General features: G+C 40.0%; 3 protein-coding genes across 4 annotated transcripts; all 3 read right to left on the minus strand.

Annotated features, from left to right (window-relative positions):
• Positions 1–50: 50 nt before the first annotated feature.
• Positions 51–6,349, minus strand: ssx2ipa (synovial sarcoma, X breakpoint 2 interacting protein a). Its single transcript, XM_051418787.1, has 14 exons — positions 6,184–6,349; positions 4,869–5,016; positions 4,489–4,655; positions 4,134–4,343; positions 3,572–3,682; positions 3,321–3,456; positions 3,140–3,215; positions 2,869–3,049; positions 2,521–2,668; positions 2,232–2,368; positions 1,843–2,016; positions 1,626–1,743; positions 845–998; positions 51–675 (listed from the first exon to the last, which is right to left on the minus strand). The coding sequence occupies exons 2-14, from the start codon at positions 4,909–4,911 to the stop codon at positions 531–533; spliced, it is 1,800 nt and encodes a 599-aa protein (XP_051274747.1). The 5' UTR covers positions 4,912–5,016; positions 6,184–6,349; the 3' UTR covers positions 51–530.
• Positions 6,350–6,821: 472 nt separating this feature from the next.
• Positions 6,822–11,441, minus strand: mcoln3a (mucolipin TRP cation channel 3a). Its single transcript, XM_051419168.1, has 12 exons — positions 11,214–11,441; positions 10,962–11,129; positions 10,713–10,866; positions 10,359–10,440; positions 10,186–10,282; positions 9,946–10,045; positions 9,661–9,773; positions 8,997–9,146; positions 8,790–8,891; positions 8,561–8,683; positions 8,228–8,434; positions 6,822–8,123 (listed from the first exon to the last, which is right to left on the minus strand). Exons 1-12 carry the CDS (start codon positions 11,439–11,441, stop codon positions 7,983–7,985), a joined length of 1,665 nt encoding a protein of 554 aa, XP_051275128.1. The 3' UTR covers positions 6,822–7,982.
• A 1,002-nt stretch (positions 11,442–12,443) lies between these two features.
• Positions 12,444–15,235, minus strand: bcl10 (BCL10 immune signaling adaptor). Of its 2 annotated transcripts, none has more exons than XM_051419584.1 (3): positions 14,772–15,235; positions 13,972–14,260; positions 12,444–13,852 (listed from the first exon to the last, which is right to left on the minus strand). In XM_051419584.1, the coding sequence occupies exons 1-3, from the start codon at positions 14,820–14,822 to the stop codon at positions 13,446–13,448; spliced, it is 747 nt and encodes a 248-aa protein (XP_051275544.1). In that variant the 5' UTR covers positions 14,823–15,235; the 3' UTR covers positions 12,444–13,445. The 2 variants fall into 2 exon arrangements, with proteins under 2 accessions (XP_051275544.1, XP_051275459.1); XM_051419499.1 differs by having other exon boundaries at positions 12,444–13,855; positions 14,772–15,224.
• Between the last annotated feature and the right edge of the window lie 553 nt (positions 15,236–15,788).

Here is a 15,788-nt window from a genome sequence, read left to right on the forward strand (position 1 = left end):
CATTTGAACACACCAGTGGGCGCCATTAATTATAAGACAGAATATGAACATTTTTAAAATTAAAAATATCTTTATTGTGTTGTTTACACCAACAGAGTAGATCATTATCAATCTATTGTCAATATGCGTCTGTTAAAATCATACCTCATAATTTATTTAAAATATGTAAACATGAACAAGTTTTAACTAAAACTTAAGCATTTAATATAATCTATAAAAAAAAAAAAAAAAAAAAAAAAGATTTCTCCAACTCCAATATGTCCAAATCAATACTTGGTAGATACCTTCCCTTGAATATAGCTTACAATCTGATTTGTCAGTATTGATTGTACAAAAAAAGAAATGAACCATGGCAGAATCATTAAAGTGCTTTTATGTTTGATCAGCTTTGGTGAATGATCCTTAAAGCAACATAAACATTTTTTTTTTTAAAAGTGTAGTAGTGTGTGTATCAGTGGTGATGTAATGCAGCCACGAATGGATGATAAAGTCCACAGCAAAAATCACACAAATAAGGCACTGGAAGTTCTTCAAGTGAGGCTGTTCTCATCTTCACCCAAAGAGAAGATACTCAAGTCTCCACAACGAACTCTACTTCTTGACTTGAAGCGTGTGTCTGCATCTTCAATGGTGCTGGACTCTTGCCAGCATCCTCGATTTGAATGTCTGGAGGAACTAAAATGAGAAAAAAAAATAAAAAAGGATTAAAATCAGTATGACATGGCACCAACACTACCAGAGTCTGATCCTAACAAAACATTAGTAAAATAGCACAAATTAAATCCCAGCACTGCAAATATGCCTACGTAACACAAATCCATGATAGTAAGTGACTGAATAGTACCTGCCGTCTGGTATGAGTCGGAGTGTGCGGTACAGTTCAGTTGTGGATGGCACAGCAGCACTTTGCGTAGGTTTAGGAGTGGAGAACGTAGCGTAGGTTGACGATTTGGCCAGCTGAGCGTTTGTGGAAGATATCCTCATCTCTGGCTCACTTCCTGAAATGCGGGGGATATTCAAATCAAAGTAAATTTAAAATATTTTCCTGTACTGTAACTGGTGTTTACATGCAGCATTCATAAAATTAAAAAAAAATAGGGGGTGTAAGAAAAGTTTAAAAATACACAGTAGGCCTGTATCTCAGCATTTGGTTCACTTCTGTGAATCTAAAGTAAATTGTCAGATAAACCAATGGCCAAACGTCACGGACAAATAACACTGAATTTGTCAAAAACATCCTGTTAAGTCTGTATGATTGTTAAAGACGAAAAAAAAAAAAAATACTTAATACAGACAGAACTGTAGAAAGGTTCCCTAAACAGTAAATAATCTGCTCAGAATTCATCCAAATCACTCGTTTCACTTATACTTATATGCAGTTATTGTGTTCATTGTACAGTTTTGAATAGAATATGAAATATCCATAAGATATGTCATTACAGGGGTCATCAGTTTACTAAATGATAGGGAAAAAAAGGGGTCCTTTAAGTAAAAGGTTGGGAACCACTACTCTGAAGTGCATTGTCATCATTTAAGTTATGCTCAGTACCCATTACAACTGAAAAGTCCTGTTTTTGAGGAAGACATTTAGAGGCATTTTTTCTTAAATTTAAAAACAAACTTACTGATTGATAAGGCACTTTGACCATCTGACGAGGAACATCTCCTACGGTCTGTAAAGGGAGTCATGTTCAAAAATTGATTCTTTAGCCAAGAAGCACGATCCTCCTGAAAGGCCTTTTTCTGTGGAAAACAAAAAGATCAAGAGGAATGCAATGCAATTACAACACCCTTAACATATGTTAAATAAAACTGTGGCACCACATCTGGAGGCTTTAGTACCTCTCTCCCCAGGCGAATAGCAGCCTCTGTGAAGTTCTTTCTCTCCCTCTCAAAGTTTCTCTTCTGTTCCTCAAAGAGCCTCCATTCCTCTTTGAGACGCTCCTTCTCCTCCAGTGTGTAGCAGTCATTAAGAAGAGCTGCTGTCTCATCATCAAATGATGTGTTGAGTTGTTGCTGCATAGGCACAAACAGACACTTATCATTTTAGACCATATAATCCATTAGAATTTCAAAATGACATTCAATAATGTACACAAGACAAACGCTTATTTATCTGAAAAGCGATTTCATTCATTAATTTGCACAAACCTCTTGTATTGATAAAAAATTGCTAACAAATATTTAACCAGCATATACTGGTATCTCTGCCATTACAAGCAGAAACTGACCTGAAGGAGTTGCTGCTGTGCGTGAATGAACTCTTTGCACTGCTGCACTTCATGCCTCATCCTCTCCATCTCATCCTCGTGAGTCTCCCTTGGTATCACCTCCTTGTTGGACTCCAGCTGATTCTGCACTTGCGAGGCTTGGCAAACAAATACATCAGTTGATTACCTCAGGTTCCTTCCATGCATACTGCAAGTCTGTAAATGCTTCAAGGAGCAGCTACACGTCTTTTTTTACGTTTGTAGAACTAGCCCCGTCGTCCCCCCATGTATGTTACAGTATTGCATGTACCCTGACTGTCCAACTTCTCCATGTGGTTTCTCAGTTTTCTCCACTGTTGGCGGATGCTGTTGGTGAGTTGCTCCCTGGCATGCTCACAGGATTGGTCCAGAGTTTCCCTGCTGGAGTTGCCTGCCTTCTCCTCCCCATCGGAATCAGCCTGAACAAAAACAGCAGAAACAGACAGGATAACTTTTCAAGCATCTCTTTCCAACATGCTCACATTTTAATTCATAAACTGCTTTTTCTGCTCATCTTTACTGATGATAAAATAGGCAAGACTCTGAGGTCTAAAAAAAACAAACACATCAACCCATTTACCAAGTTTCTTTAACATGCATTAGTACCATGAGAAAATACCTGGTCCTGACTGTCATCAGCAGTGGCTCCTCTGGTAGAAAGCTGGCGTGGACTCAGGATGTGCATCATCTCCTTCTTCATCTGCTGGAGGACTTTCTTAAGCTCAGCGTTCTCCAGCATCAAGGCCCTCTGACTCGCCTCATAGTCACTGAGCAAGGACTTATACATCTCACCCTCGTGGCTGCAGAGAGCAATTTACAAATACAGTTATCAGACTGATGATTGCACAGTCTATTAATACGGTCAGCAAGTGACGAGATAGCTTTCACACCTGGCTGTCGCTTTTGCAGTCTTCCAGTGGCTCCTTTTTCCATCTGACCTCCCCAAGCAATTCAGTACATCAATTGCTAGTTGGGAGAAATAGAAGGCAAAAATGTAATTATATTGTTCTAAAGTTCCCGGAATAATGAGTAATGTATATATGATTTTTTGCTGAAGACTTGCATATTTACCTAGTTTTTTATCCTTTCTGTCAACCAGTAGCTGGCCGAGGCGCTCCTTGAGCTTTGCAGTTTCTCTCTCTTTTCTCTTTGCATCATGACTGTACTGAGAGGCACGGCTGGAAATGATGCTCTGGAGCTTCTGAACCTGTCCACGATGGTTGAATAATGACTTTTGCAGGCTCATGCGCACACACACATATGTAGTTGTAGAAAATCGAGGACATGAGTGTCGCTCATAAAAACATAAATCAAAATTATACCTCCTCTTTTTCTGTTTTCAAGCAGCTCTGCAAAGTCTTAATTTTGAGTTGCAGCTGCCTCTCCGTCTCATGTAGACCCGATTTTTCCCTTATGGACAGTTCCAACTGATCCTGCAAGGAAACACATGTCTCTTATTATGAGCACAGTGAGATGGCAATGTTTTGCTCAAGCAATCCGTTCAGTGTTAAAGCATGAAGAGTGGATTCCTGAGCAAAATCCCATTCTAAAATTGGTATGTGCTATCTGAGGATTTAATGAAGAAAGACTGTAAACACACCTCACAACACTATCGGCACTGCACCTCTCCTACCTCGACACTTATTGCGATTCAAATAGAATGGGCTTCTTCATTGGTAGGTTAGTCTAGCAAGCAGAGACAACTACAGACTTACGGGTTCCATACTCTGCAAGGTTTGTCCTTGATTGGTTTCTGTAGTACAGTAGTCACATCATCTCTTTGTATAGAAATAGTTGTATACAGCACTCTTCTTCTTTTCTTGTCTGCCCTCTAGGGGTTGCCAATTTACTGCTGCACCTTACAGACACACAGATTATACATGCCTTGAGTCTGGAATTGTTCATCTGCATGTGTTCCATGGAGCTGGACTTCTTCAGCTGTTCTTTCTCGAGCTCCTCTAAAGTGCCCATATTGCGTCGATGAATCTGGAGCAACTCGTACATGGCATTCAGAGCTGGCACTGTGCTCAGGCCAGCTCCCCCTGGTGAGCTGGCCTCGATACATGTGGAAGAGAGGCCCAGTGAGGCGAGCTCCTGTGAAAGAAAGAGGGCATATGTCAGTGTCGTACTAAATGAGCTTGACAGAAATGAAAAATGTCAAGTACAAATAAAACAGCAACTGGATTGATAGTTTTTTATTTTTATAAAACACAGTAACTAAACCAGGTCATTTCCTTACCTGATTCATGTATGAAATGCACTGAGGTATATTATCCTCTGTGCAAAAGGCACTTATCACATTGTAGGAGCTTTTGGACAGGGGCAAAGATGAGTACATTGACACAAGGTTGTTCTGTCTCAAGGGGGACATTGTCACATGTGATATGCTGGAGATGTCATAGTTTCCTGAATACAGAAAAAAGAAAGATGGAAATTATAGCAATTGTAGGTATTAACATCTACTATACTTTCTCATACTGAGAAGCTTGAATTAGGTTGCTGCTCTAAAATGAGAACAAAAATATGGGTCACCTCTAAGAGATACCAAAAAAAGCCTAGCTGATTATTTCTATTCTTGAAATATTCTACCTAATACACCCTATTAGCAGAGAGATTTACCCATAGATGTCCCTATTGGCACAGTTGTCCACCACTCTCCCATTTCACCGACACATCAGGACACGAGGACACGAGGTCATGAGTTATCAACCCGGGAGGTGGATTAACAGTCAGGCGGTGGATCAGAGCCTCCCACTGGAACTGAGCCCTGCAATGGAGCATCAAGCAATGAGATAGACCAGCAATGGATAATCTGGGCGGCTGCTTCACCCACACAGGATTAACTGTCACTGGGGGTTACGTAGATTGGGGTTTAAGAGGGCTCTCCGATTGGCCACTGGCAACTAAATCGCAGGGTAGTAAGATGATCTCAGCCTGAAACCAAAAGATTTACGCAGATAAAAAAAAAATAAAAATGAGAGAGACCCATTTCAGAGAGGCTAAATCTGAGAGAGAGGATGTGTATTTTTGACTTCTTTGCCTTCAGGACAATATTATTATCATCTTGACATGCTCTGGTGAAACAAGCCGAACCAGATATCATCTCCTGCCACTCCCACAGCTATACAGGAGGGGAGGGGAGGGGGGGGGGGTTGTCATGCACATTGTGTTTATTGAACAAAAGGGGAAAACGTTGCAGTCATGTTCAGTAATGCAACAGTAAAAACTTGGTGAGGACATAACTACCAGTCAACAGAAGTGCCTGCTTTCCTGCCATGTCAATGCACATCCCAGCAAACTCTCTCCAGTGTTGTTATCACCAGAAAGCACACACACACACACACACACACACACACACACACACAGACAACTTTTATCTGAAGTTACACAGGCTGAGGGGGAGATAAAGCCAAGTGTGCTTCGGCTACATTTAGTAGCTTTACCTTGTATAATATAATTTAAAAAGGTGTCATACATTAAGAGTTACTGTTGACGTAGCTGCGTTACAAGTTAGCTAACGTTAGCTTGTTTGCTAACCCCCTGTTGGCCAGAGCAATGTTCTTAATACAGGATTATAAGTGAAATAATTCACCAACTTTAGCATTAAAGTAGTACACTTTAGCATTATATCCCCTATTTGTAAGATTAATTTGATGAATACGACGTTAAATCTGAAGTTATAAACACATACTACCTGATATCGAGGCGATATTTCGCACTGTTTTGCTAACCTGGATGTAGCTTTATGCTAAATTAAACATAACTCCCGGCTGCGGTGTGAAATAGGGTCAACTCGATCCGATAGCTGCCAAGTTCGGTGATGTTGGCAAAACACTCCTTCGTCTAACAACACCAGAAACTGCCAGAGTTCAGTCACCACCTTGTCGGCAGCAAAACAAGCAAAAAAAAACAACAACAACAACAACAACCTTACCTGTTTATGATGTGAACTCAGTCAAGCAGAGATGTCCGGACAGTAAGGTAGACTCAGTCTGCTGCTGCTGCTGCTGCTGATTGTGTTTTTTTAAAGTCTATCGCTCCAGTAGCTTCAAACCAAACGTCCCTGTTATTGGAGGCAGCGTTGTTAGGCAACCAGTATCTGAGCCGTGCATTGGATATGAACCAGTGCAAGTGGACGATTATGCAAATGATAAAACGCTGTCAGGTGTCATAAAGCACTGCAATGGCAGCAGCAGCAGGTAAAGTGGCATCTCACACAATACAATATTTATTTGCATTATGAACTAACATGTATTTTACTGGTTATTATGGAGGGATTTATGGAGACATAGATGTTCCACACACACACACACACACACACACACACACACACACATATATATATAACTTTTTGAAACACTGTAGGATACATTTTATTTTATTCTTTTATAGTTGCAAGTGAAACTATTGTGTTGTACTGAAGACAAATAGCTTATAGTTAGTATATAAGAATATGATCAGATTGAGTCAGCAATCAACTTAATTGGCAAAATATTTAATTAATTTGGTGCAAAAACAATACACAGAAGCAGTACAAAAATACACAAAGTAAATACACTGACACAGTCTATATAATTCATATATAGTTCAATTCAATTTTATTTTATTTGTGTAGTGGCAATTCATAACAGAAGTTATTTCAGGACACCTTTCAAATAGAGCAGGTCTAGACCGAACTCTTTATAACATTATTTACAGAGACCCAACAGTTCCCACCATGAGCAAGCACTTGGCGACGGGGGCAAGGAAAAACTTCCTTTTAAGAGGCAGAAACCTTGGACAAACCCCTCGGCACTAGAACACTAGAAGAGATGAAAATCTATAGAGCCCCTAAAGTCCCCAAAAGCAAATATTTGTATCTTGTGTGCACAAGTTATTATCTTGGGGTTTATAGGGTTTAAAGGCATATGTTTGCTTTATTTAAGCAGTCAATTTTCTATGTTATTGGTGGGTGAGCTGGTTGATAAGATAGTTGAGAAAGACAGCTTTCTGTTATTCGCCCGTTTTACCAAAGCGTCCATGCCCCTCTAAACAGAATCTGGCAGACATTCAGATTTCAGCAAGAGCAGCAAGAATTTCATGGTATGACATTCAGAGGTGAAAATAAAACTTAAAAAGCTGAGGTCTCTCCATTATATGACCGCTGTGTGCATCTTAAGCCGTTAGAGATACATATGAATTCATAGTAAATTATCTTGTGCTCATAAGAAAGTAACTTGTGCACACAAGATAATAACTTGTGCGCACAAGATAAAAATATTTCCTTTTGGGGACTTCAACCATTTACAATGAACTTTAATTTAACTGAGTAGCTTTTTACCATTATATAGTACATTCAGGATACTCATAGTGCTCATAAGTTATGCTGTTTGTGCAGTTAGGAGAAAACTCCTGATCAGGTAATCTCTGAGAAATCTTAATCTACATTAACTTTTGAAAGCATTGAACTGAGGACGAATTGGTTTTTAGTGCATTCAAATTATTACCATCAGGCTATTTCACAGGTGATCATATAACTAACTGGTCTCCAATAGTGAATATGTGCCTTTTACTTCAGTAGTGTTCAGCAAGTCAAGTAAAAAATAACTTCTAAGTAAATTGAGTAAGAAGTTTTTCTCATCATGCATCAGTATAATCAAATGCCCCGTGCAGACACTCTGGACTCTTTGTCAGTCTTGTGATATGCCACATATTGTCCACACTTGTCAGTGGTAAAAACCACATATTCTCACTTCATCGAAAGCAGCAGCATGGAGAGAGGCAGCAGGAAGCTGACTCTTCATCAGTCTGGTAACTTCCAGACTCAGGCTGGTCCCTGCACTCTGCTATGAAGGCCTGAAGCTGGGACACTGGCACCTTGTCTTGCTGGTGATGCTGGTCAAGAATCATTTTATAGTATTAAAACACGCAAAGGATAAATAAAAACGATGACCTGAAAACATCTCTCTAAGAATATGTCTCAGGTGAGTCAGACTGACCTTGATGGTCTCATACGTGTCAGTAATGAGAGCGATGAACAGGCTGAGCACCATGTAGATGAAGAGGGAGATGAAGGAGTAGAGGTAAACTCTGCTGAAAAGCCACACTATGTAGCTCTTGTCTCTCATCTTCAGGAAGGTGGCGTACATGTCGTCCCCGTTGATGAGGGAGAAGAGGCACTCTGTCACCTTGTCGAGTGTTCGGAACTGGACGAAAAAGTTTAAAGAACTTTTAATATTTCAGTGTCAAAAGAACAGAGCTCATTCATGCCTCTGCGAATGTATTAGGCCACACTGATACTTAGAAATAGATTATAATTATAATTTCCATACTTTGTCGTGGTAAGGCCCAAGGACAATCCAACCACAGAAACAGTACCCGAGGTAGATCATGGCCGCACAGCAGCAGAATCGGATCACATTTGGGAATGCCGCCCTTAGAGTTAAGATTAATATCTAGAAAGGAGTGAAGGTTTTCAATTCCCCGTGGATATGCATTAGCTACGTTTGACAAGTATATGCATTAGGCAAAAACAAAAAGCAGTGTCATGGAAGCTCTTACATTGTATTTCTTGAAGAAGCCAAGGTAACGAATCACGCTGACCCAGACAAGCATCGTGGCTGTTCCCAGCAAGATACTGCAGACATCATAGTTCGTTAGGTACTGCAAGAGGAAGGAAAGTACAATTAGATAAACTAGAAATCAAATGAGTTCATTTTCCTATATGATGCTGCAAACATAAGATTTCATAGCTAGTGCTAAACAAACCTTTGTTTGTATTCCAATTTTGAGAGCTGACCCAGCGATGGTCAGTGTGTCACTCACAATAATGAGGATATACCAGCCATTCACAAACTCCATGCGGTCTGACCAAGTCACAATTTTATTGTAGTAGGTGTGGAAGAATATGTTGAACTCCTGCATGAGAGAAACTCAGATATTGTAAAACAGATACGCAACAAACCAGGATTCATCTCTACACATGGCAGTTGCTTAATTACCACATGATATAACACTTTATTTACTTATGAGAAGTTTGTACTTTTTATTTGATGATGAGGTGACAACTCTCAAAAAACATTTTATCAGATCAAAAATATATTACATAAATCCTTCTAAATGTTAATTCATATGCATTGTCCCTCCTTAAATAAATAAACAAATATCTGAATGCTGTTTAAAGCTTTTCCAACTCTGAAAAACTGAAACAATTTTAAATATATTGAGTTTAAAATGACTGGAATTAGCCTCTAAAAACACCCACCATTAACCGTATAATGTAAACTCCTCAAATTGACCTCAGTGTCCGATATAGCTACAGTCCCCTGAATGAATTACCTAATGGCTTAACTGTAAGTATAGCTAAAATGTACTAAAATCCTGTACATCCATCAGTGGTCAGTGTAATAATCCATTTATTTTGTTAACTTACAAACTGGAGTTGAATGCCATTGATGACAGATCGCATGCAGAGGATGAGAGAGGTGAAGCAGGCGAGGATGACCAGAGAATCAAAGGACAAGAGGAGGTAATCGTTCTTATCAGCTGGAAAACAGTCACAGATCTCAGGTTAGCATTTTGTTGTTGTTGCATTTACTGTTTACAGAATAATGTCATTGTGCCCCTTGCTGGCCTTTGAACCAATAACCTGTATATATTTGTCTGGGTATATACAGTATGTGAAAGTATATGAAATTGAGTTTGGGTTCAAACTTACACGTGCCTTCCACATTCCAGTCTCTGCATTCATAAATTATTACATCATTCACAACATCAACCTTTATCTTCCCACTGTGTGCACGGTTGTCAAACATGATCTGTAAAAATCAAAGAAAGAGTTAGTGAGGGGCAAGTTAAACACAAATTACTCATGTATTCATGTATGTTTTCATTTGTTAACTAGTCATATCAGCCCAAAGCCACCCACATCTTGCACTATTCAGATGTAGTCACCAACCATTATATGGAAGTCATAACAGTCTGGTAGCTCGTGGTGGCGCACAGTCTGCAGATTGATGGTTTTCAGGGTTAGGTTGATGCTCACTGATAGCAGCCTGCACACACAAACATATATTAGCAGGAAGCACTCTTTATTGCCTGGCATGAAACCAGTATTTTCAGTTTAGTCACCTTTTGAAATCTAAAGAGAAGTTCAAGTGCGACGCCAAACTGCTGTTGTCAAACGACTGCATGGGATATATGGAAATACAATCTGTGAGGAGGAAATACAGGCAATAAACAACGTTAGATCAGTTAGTCATTGGATGGTTCAGCAGATGAATTATTCTGCATATTAGAGTACGAGCTTCCTCTTTTAACTGAGTCACAAGTAAATCCACATTGTGATTATTTTCCATTCATGCCATGAATCAGCGTCCATAAATACATCTTCCACATGAAATCAGACTAAAACGTATGCAACACAAGGTAGCTATGGTACTTAAATAAAACCTGTTTATGTCTCTATATAGTTTTTTTTTTTACCTTTGTCAATGTGTGGATCAATGTCAAAGGTCTCATTTCCAGGATCGATTGTGCTGTTTCTGTAAAACTCTTGACAGACAGACAGAGGAGCGTACTTTCCATCAACCCTCTCATATGCAAGGTTACCTACTGTCAGGTTGTGGAGATCGATGTACTAGACAATGAATATGGAAAGAAGAGTTAAATGTATATTTTAATGCAATAAAATTATAAATTTTTGCGATGAAATTAAATCTCAAATGTCAGTACCCTGTTGATGACGTAGTAGATGTGATCATACACATCTGCTTTTGTGTACAGTGCAAAGCTTCCCAGCCGGTGGTCCTTGTATCCTTTTAGAAACAGGTGTCTGAATGTCATCAGATTTTCTTCTTTGAAGGTGACCATCATTTCGTTGCTCAGGCCAAAAGAGACTAACTGAAGCAGAAAGAAAAACGCCCATACACATTTCAGACCAAGAGACATCTAGCCAAGAACTAACCAAATAATTCTGTATAGTACCTGGATTGTGATGATTGCGATTTTTAGGATTTGTAGCATCAGTTTCCATGGTTTCCGACCTCTGGCTCTGTATTTTTCACAGGGGTTCATGAAGAAGTACTTGAGCCTCCGTCTGAAGTCCTCCACCACCTTTGACTCCAGGCTCTGAATGTGAGTGCTCCATCTGCAGTGGCCGTTCAGCCTCCTCTCCTCTGACCTCCCGGCCAACAGCTGCTCGCAGTCCTCCATTATACTGAAGTACAGAACCGAATCTGACTATTTTTGAGGAGACTGCTTTGTGTTTCTCAGAACACACATCAGAAATGTGCTGAAGATTAGGTAAGAGTACAACCATTCCAGTCATTCTGATGTTTATCAAACTGGTTCTCCTGCATGTGCTCACTGTCTCTGTCAGTGTCACTCTAAAATCTCTAAAATGTTAGTTTGTAGTCCATGTTAATGACGCTAAAATTAGCTATAACGCTCTACAAACTACAAAAAGAATCAGTTATCCATTTATAGCTCACCAAAGGGTTATTGAAGCAGACCTGCCTGCAACAGCGAGCAGTTATATATAGCAAATGTAGGCTTCAACAACTTATGTAACAAATTACTTAACATATCATACTATTAAATTTAAAGTCTTTGCAGAAAAAGCAAGCAGTAAAGTTAAAGGCAGTTGTATTGCAGATATTATTGTAGTGTAATTATATATTTTTGACAACTCTTTGCTGGAATATATCTACATATATTAGAGTAAAAGCTACAAATTGTGAGGAAAATGTGACAATAACAATAATAATAATGATAAATGAATTACCTGCCACAAAGTATGTTGTCTAACCCTCTGGGCTTCTCTGCTGTCTATGAAGATCTGTTTGCAGATGCAGTCACCTCACCAGCCTTTACCACTATGACTGTCACTCCTCTGCGTCATTTTAAGCTTTTCCAGTTTTTCCAAAACCAAAATAGAGCTCCACAGTTACAGGATCTCCGCACGAACATACACTGATACTGTCGCGTCGGCAATCTGTCAAAAATGTCATCTGAATTTCACTTCATGAATATTATGTTGCAAGAGCAATCAAGAGTAGAGATATTATGACTAGAAAGCAAATTAGTCAAAGGTTACAGGATTTCTTAGTAGAGGATCTTAGGATCTTAGTAATATGTCCTAACTATCTAATAACAATACCACAAAATTTGTTTTTAAACCACCACGTACTCACCAATAAAGAAAGAAAACATGAGTTGAATTCATACAGAAAACCTTTAGTATGCAACAGATGATTGTACATGACCAGAGAACGAAGTAACAAGCAGGACATTGTTTGTATTTCCCAATAAGTTGTGATTCAAGACTTGTGTAGTGACGAAAATGTAAAGCAACTTCTTGTTGACTTAATGCTGCATAGAATTAAACCGGAAATCATTATTTTTTGGCGATACATCCCGCAGGTCACAGGCAGCATCTTATGAGATCAGACTTCACACACACACACACACACACACACACACACACACACACACACACACACACACACACACACACACACTATAGGCTCAAGTAGTCATTCCAGTGTATAAAACGTTCTCAGTGCACCTAAACTGTAGCTGCTTTATGGTTTTTCAGGAAATCACATGTTAGATGAAAGAAGAGCAAGGTAGGAGTGCATGAGTCAGATTTTCCCAGCTCACAACATGGGTATCAAACCCCAATGCACCGAAATGTGTTTGAAGCATGTGCGGAAAACTGTACCGAAAGCTGGCATCGAACGCTTGCTCAAATTTGCATACTTCTTTACTTAAATACTGATTAGACAGTTTCTGATTCATATCATAATTCTTGCTACTTTTAAACTGGTTTTTATATAGGAAGTTATTGTACAGCTGCTTATATTCAACATCTGAGACATGTGGGTTCTTCTATTTAATAAAAAAAGGGGGTTTTGCAGACAAAATTCAGGTATTGTGTTGGCATTATGTTTAATTGGCACCAGTATTTAAAACCTTACACCCCAAGCCCAAGTAACAAACTGTCCCTATTTTCTCTTGTAAACAGCTGATTGTTATAGTAGTAGTATATCCCATGTATATCAATTTCTCTCTGACCGCCTAATCAAAGGCAAGAGCGACACCAAAAAGAGTGCGAGACAACAATGAGAGTATATAATAATAACAATGTTCGTATAGGAGGAATCTGCTGGTCCGTCCCTTTTAACTGCATGAGCACTGTCTTATTGAGAAGTGGCATTAAAAGATGCTCCTGTGTGACGTTGGAGTGAGGGAGCGTGACCGGAGCGGCTGGAAGTTCGGGTCCCCTCCGCTGCTGGTGCACCCCGGCGCTCCGCCGTCTATGTTGGAGGGGGATTCAACCATTACCTCATCCGGCAGCGGAGGAGCACCTGGGTCTCCGGGCCTCGGGAGGCTGGAGGAGGTCGTGGAGGATGCTACACCAATGCTAGCACTAGCCCCAGAGGGCAAGTCTGCACCTTTCTGTAATGAGGACAGACTGAGTGAGCCTACGACATTCGAAGTGGAGGGGCTTCGCTCTCCGTCTGGGTGGAAGAGGAGGGTGGAGTTGTTTGAAAACGTTGAGGGGAGGTCGCTAGTTGTGCTGGGAGAGCTGAGGTTGCTGTCAGATGAGGAACTGGAAGCCCCTGCTGCGGAGTGACAGATAAAGGAGGAAAAGGTGGAAAGGAAAGTTGAAATAGAGCATCCAGAAGATATAATAGATTTGATATACACAACAGATGTCACTGTGCCTCGGCCTACTAACCTCTGAGGGACTCGAGCTTCTCGTTTTTGGCCTTCTGCACCTCATCCGTGATCTTGGTGATGATGAAGTTTTGCGAGCGCATCTCTCTTATGGAGTCAGTCAAGGCATCCAGGCCCCGGGGATTCTCGGCCAGTATGTCCAACAACATGGCTGTCCTCTTGGTCTGCGTGGACCTGCAGCTGATTTCCTCCGCGTCATCTCGTGTGAGGATCCTGCGAGAGCGCAGGTAGTCGAGGTGGCGTTCGGCTCTGATCTTATCACAGAGGTAGTGCCGCAGTCTGGTCAGCACCTGGGAAAACCCCACAGCCAGCATGTGGGAGAGGCAAAAGGAGAAAAAAGTGACGCGTCAAGAGGGGTAACTCTTTTAGAATATGCAGGATATCACTCAAACAAAAGACTTACTGTAGGTTATATTCACTATAAGCATAAAGCAGGTGGTCTGAAATCACTTATATAACCTGGCCTGTCTCTGTCTCTACATAACACTGAGTTGTCTATCACTGTTTCAGCTTCTGGTGGTGCTTTTAATAAGGCAGCCTGTTTGTAATAACAAAAGAAAAAGTGCACTTAACCTCTAAACTGTGCCTTTAACATACTGTCAAACCCTAGAGAGGACTGAGTGCTGATGAGGGCAAATAGGAAGGTGGGGTATTTCCTCCTTTAACAGGCCTTTAACGCCAAACAAGGCACAAATAATGGTCTGCAGAGCCACAAACCTATCTCGTATTTTCCCACACACTTTACCCCAAAACGTTCATCTTTATTCGGGAGAGAGTTTGTGGCTGAATTATCGTACTCACGTCTTTTTTAATCTCTGCCATTTCATCTTCAGTGAGATGAGGAACATCCATCCCTCTCACCCGCCAAGTGAAAATCCAGGTGTTCCGGGTAACGAACGACGACTAAAATAAGTTAGTAAGGTAGTAATAGTGAAATAAACGACATTAATAAATTAACCGTGAGCGTTAACAGGTGTGGCTCTCCATTATTTGTCGTCAGAAGGTGCCGTATCCACTGTCCATTCAAGTTTTTTTCTGTCTGAAACAAACAAAAAAAAAAAAAAAACTCCCCGGACTTCCTGATTCTGTCGAGGTTTACGTCGACACGAGAAGAAGAAGTACAGAGAGCCGAGTCGGTGGTTTCACACTTAAAGCTGGTTTCTGTAGTTTAACAGTTTATAATAAAGATATAATGTTCTTTATTACAATAGCAGACAAGGCTACAGTCAGACTTTCCTCTTGTTGAATCGTCTTAATTGTTTTTTTTAAGCGCTTTTCAGTCTCTTGTGTTGCAGGTGAGGTGAAGCGCGGTTCCGATTAAGTCCACTGGGTGGCGCTGTCGGATCTCTTCTCACTGCACAGGGGTTTCCATACAGTAGTAGTGGCGATTAGGTGCATCAAGTGCTGTGCTTCTGTTCAGTTTTTAGGTATTTATACGTACTGTACTGTGGTATTTCTATTTAATGTGATTTTATGCTGACTTCTACTACATTTGTCTGACAGCTACACCTGCAGTGGTGAATAAGTACTATTGCACCATCAGGCTTGGTACTTACATGTGTAGTAATTTAATTGGGATGCAAAAAGGTGTATTGTAATCCATTATAGTTACAGGAAAAAAAGATGTAATCAGATTACAGTTACATTTAGTAAAAAATTTGATTATTTAGCAGGTTTTTCTGCAGAAGACAATTTTTTTTAATGCTAAAATGTTTCTAAGGTTATATTGTTCTGTTGTCTTAGTGAATAAACCTGCATCAATACTTCTTATTGACATTTCTTTTCTCTTGTTTTTATTTGCATATTTGGTGTTGAGGT

This window comes from Dicentrarchus labrax, unplaced genomic scaffold (genome assembly GCF_905237075.1).
Source record: "Dicentrarchus labrax unplaced genomic scaffold, dlabrax2021, whole genome shotgun sequence".
NCBI classification, from domain to species: domain Eukaryota; kingdom Metazoa; phylum Chordata; class Actinopteri; family Moronidae; genus Dicentrarchus; species Dicentrarchus labrax.

Bases quoted from the DNA above. Each gene is read 5' to 3' on its own strand.
- mcoln3a (XM_051419168.1), bottom strand. From the start codon at position 11,441: ATGGAGGACTGCGAGCAGCTGTTGGCCGGGAGGTCAGAGGAGAGGAGG. The intron at 10,441-10,712 runs GTAAAAAAAAAA...TCCTCCTCACAG, and splicing joins TGATCCACACATTGACAAAG to ATTGTATTTCCATATATCCC. The intron at 9,774-9,945 runs GTAAGTTTGAAC...ACTGTTTTCCAG, and splicing joins CTGGAATGTGGAAGGCACGT to CTGATAAGAACGATTACCTC.
- bcl10 (XM_051419499.1), bottom strand. From the start codon at position 14,822: ATGGATGTTCCTCATCTCACTGAAGATGAAATGGCAGAGATTAAAAAA. The intron at 14,261-14,771 runs GTGAGTACGATA...GGGTTTTCCCAG, and splicing joins TGGCAGAGATTAAAAAAGAC to GTGCTGACCAGACTGCGGCA. The intron at 13,856-13,971 runs GTTAGTAGGCCG...GTCACTCCGCAG, and splicing joins GAAGCTCGAGTCCCTCAGAG to CAGGGGCTTCCAGTTCCTCA.
- ssx2ipa (XM_051418787.1), bottom strand. From the start codon at position 4,911: ATGGGAGAGTGGTGGACAACTGTGCCAATAGGGACATCTATGG. The intron at 3,683-4,133 runs GCATGTATAATC...GTTTCCTTGCAG, and splicing joins TGAACAATTCCAGACTCAAG to GATCAGTTGGAACTGTCCAT. The intron at 676-844 runs GTACTATTCAGT...TTCTCATTTTAG, and splicing joins CGACTCATACCAGACGGCAG to TTCCTCCAGACATTCAAATC.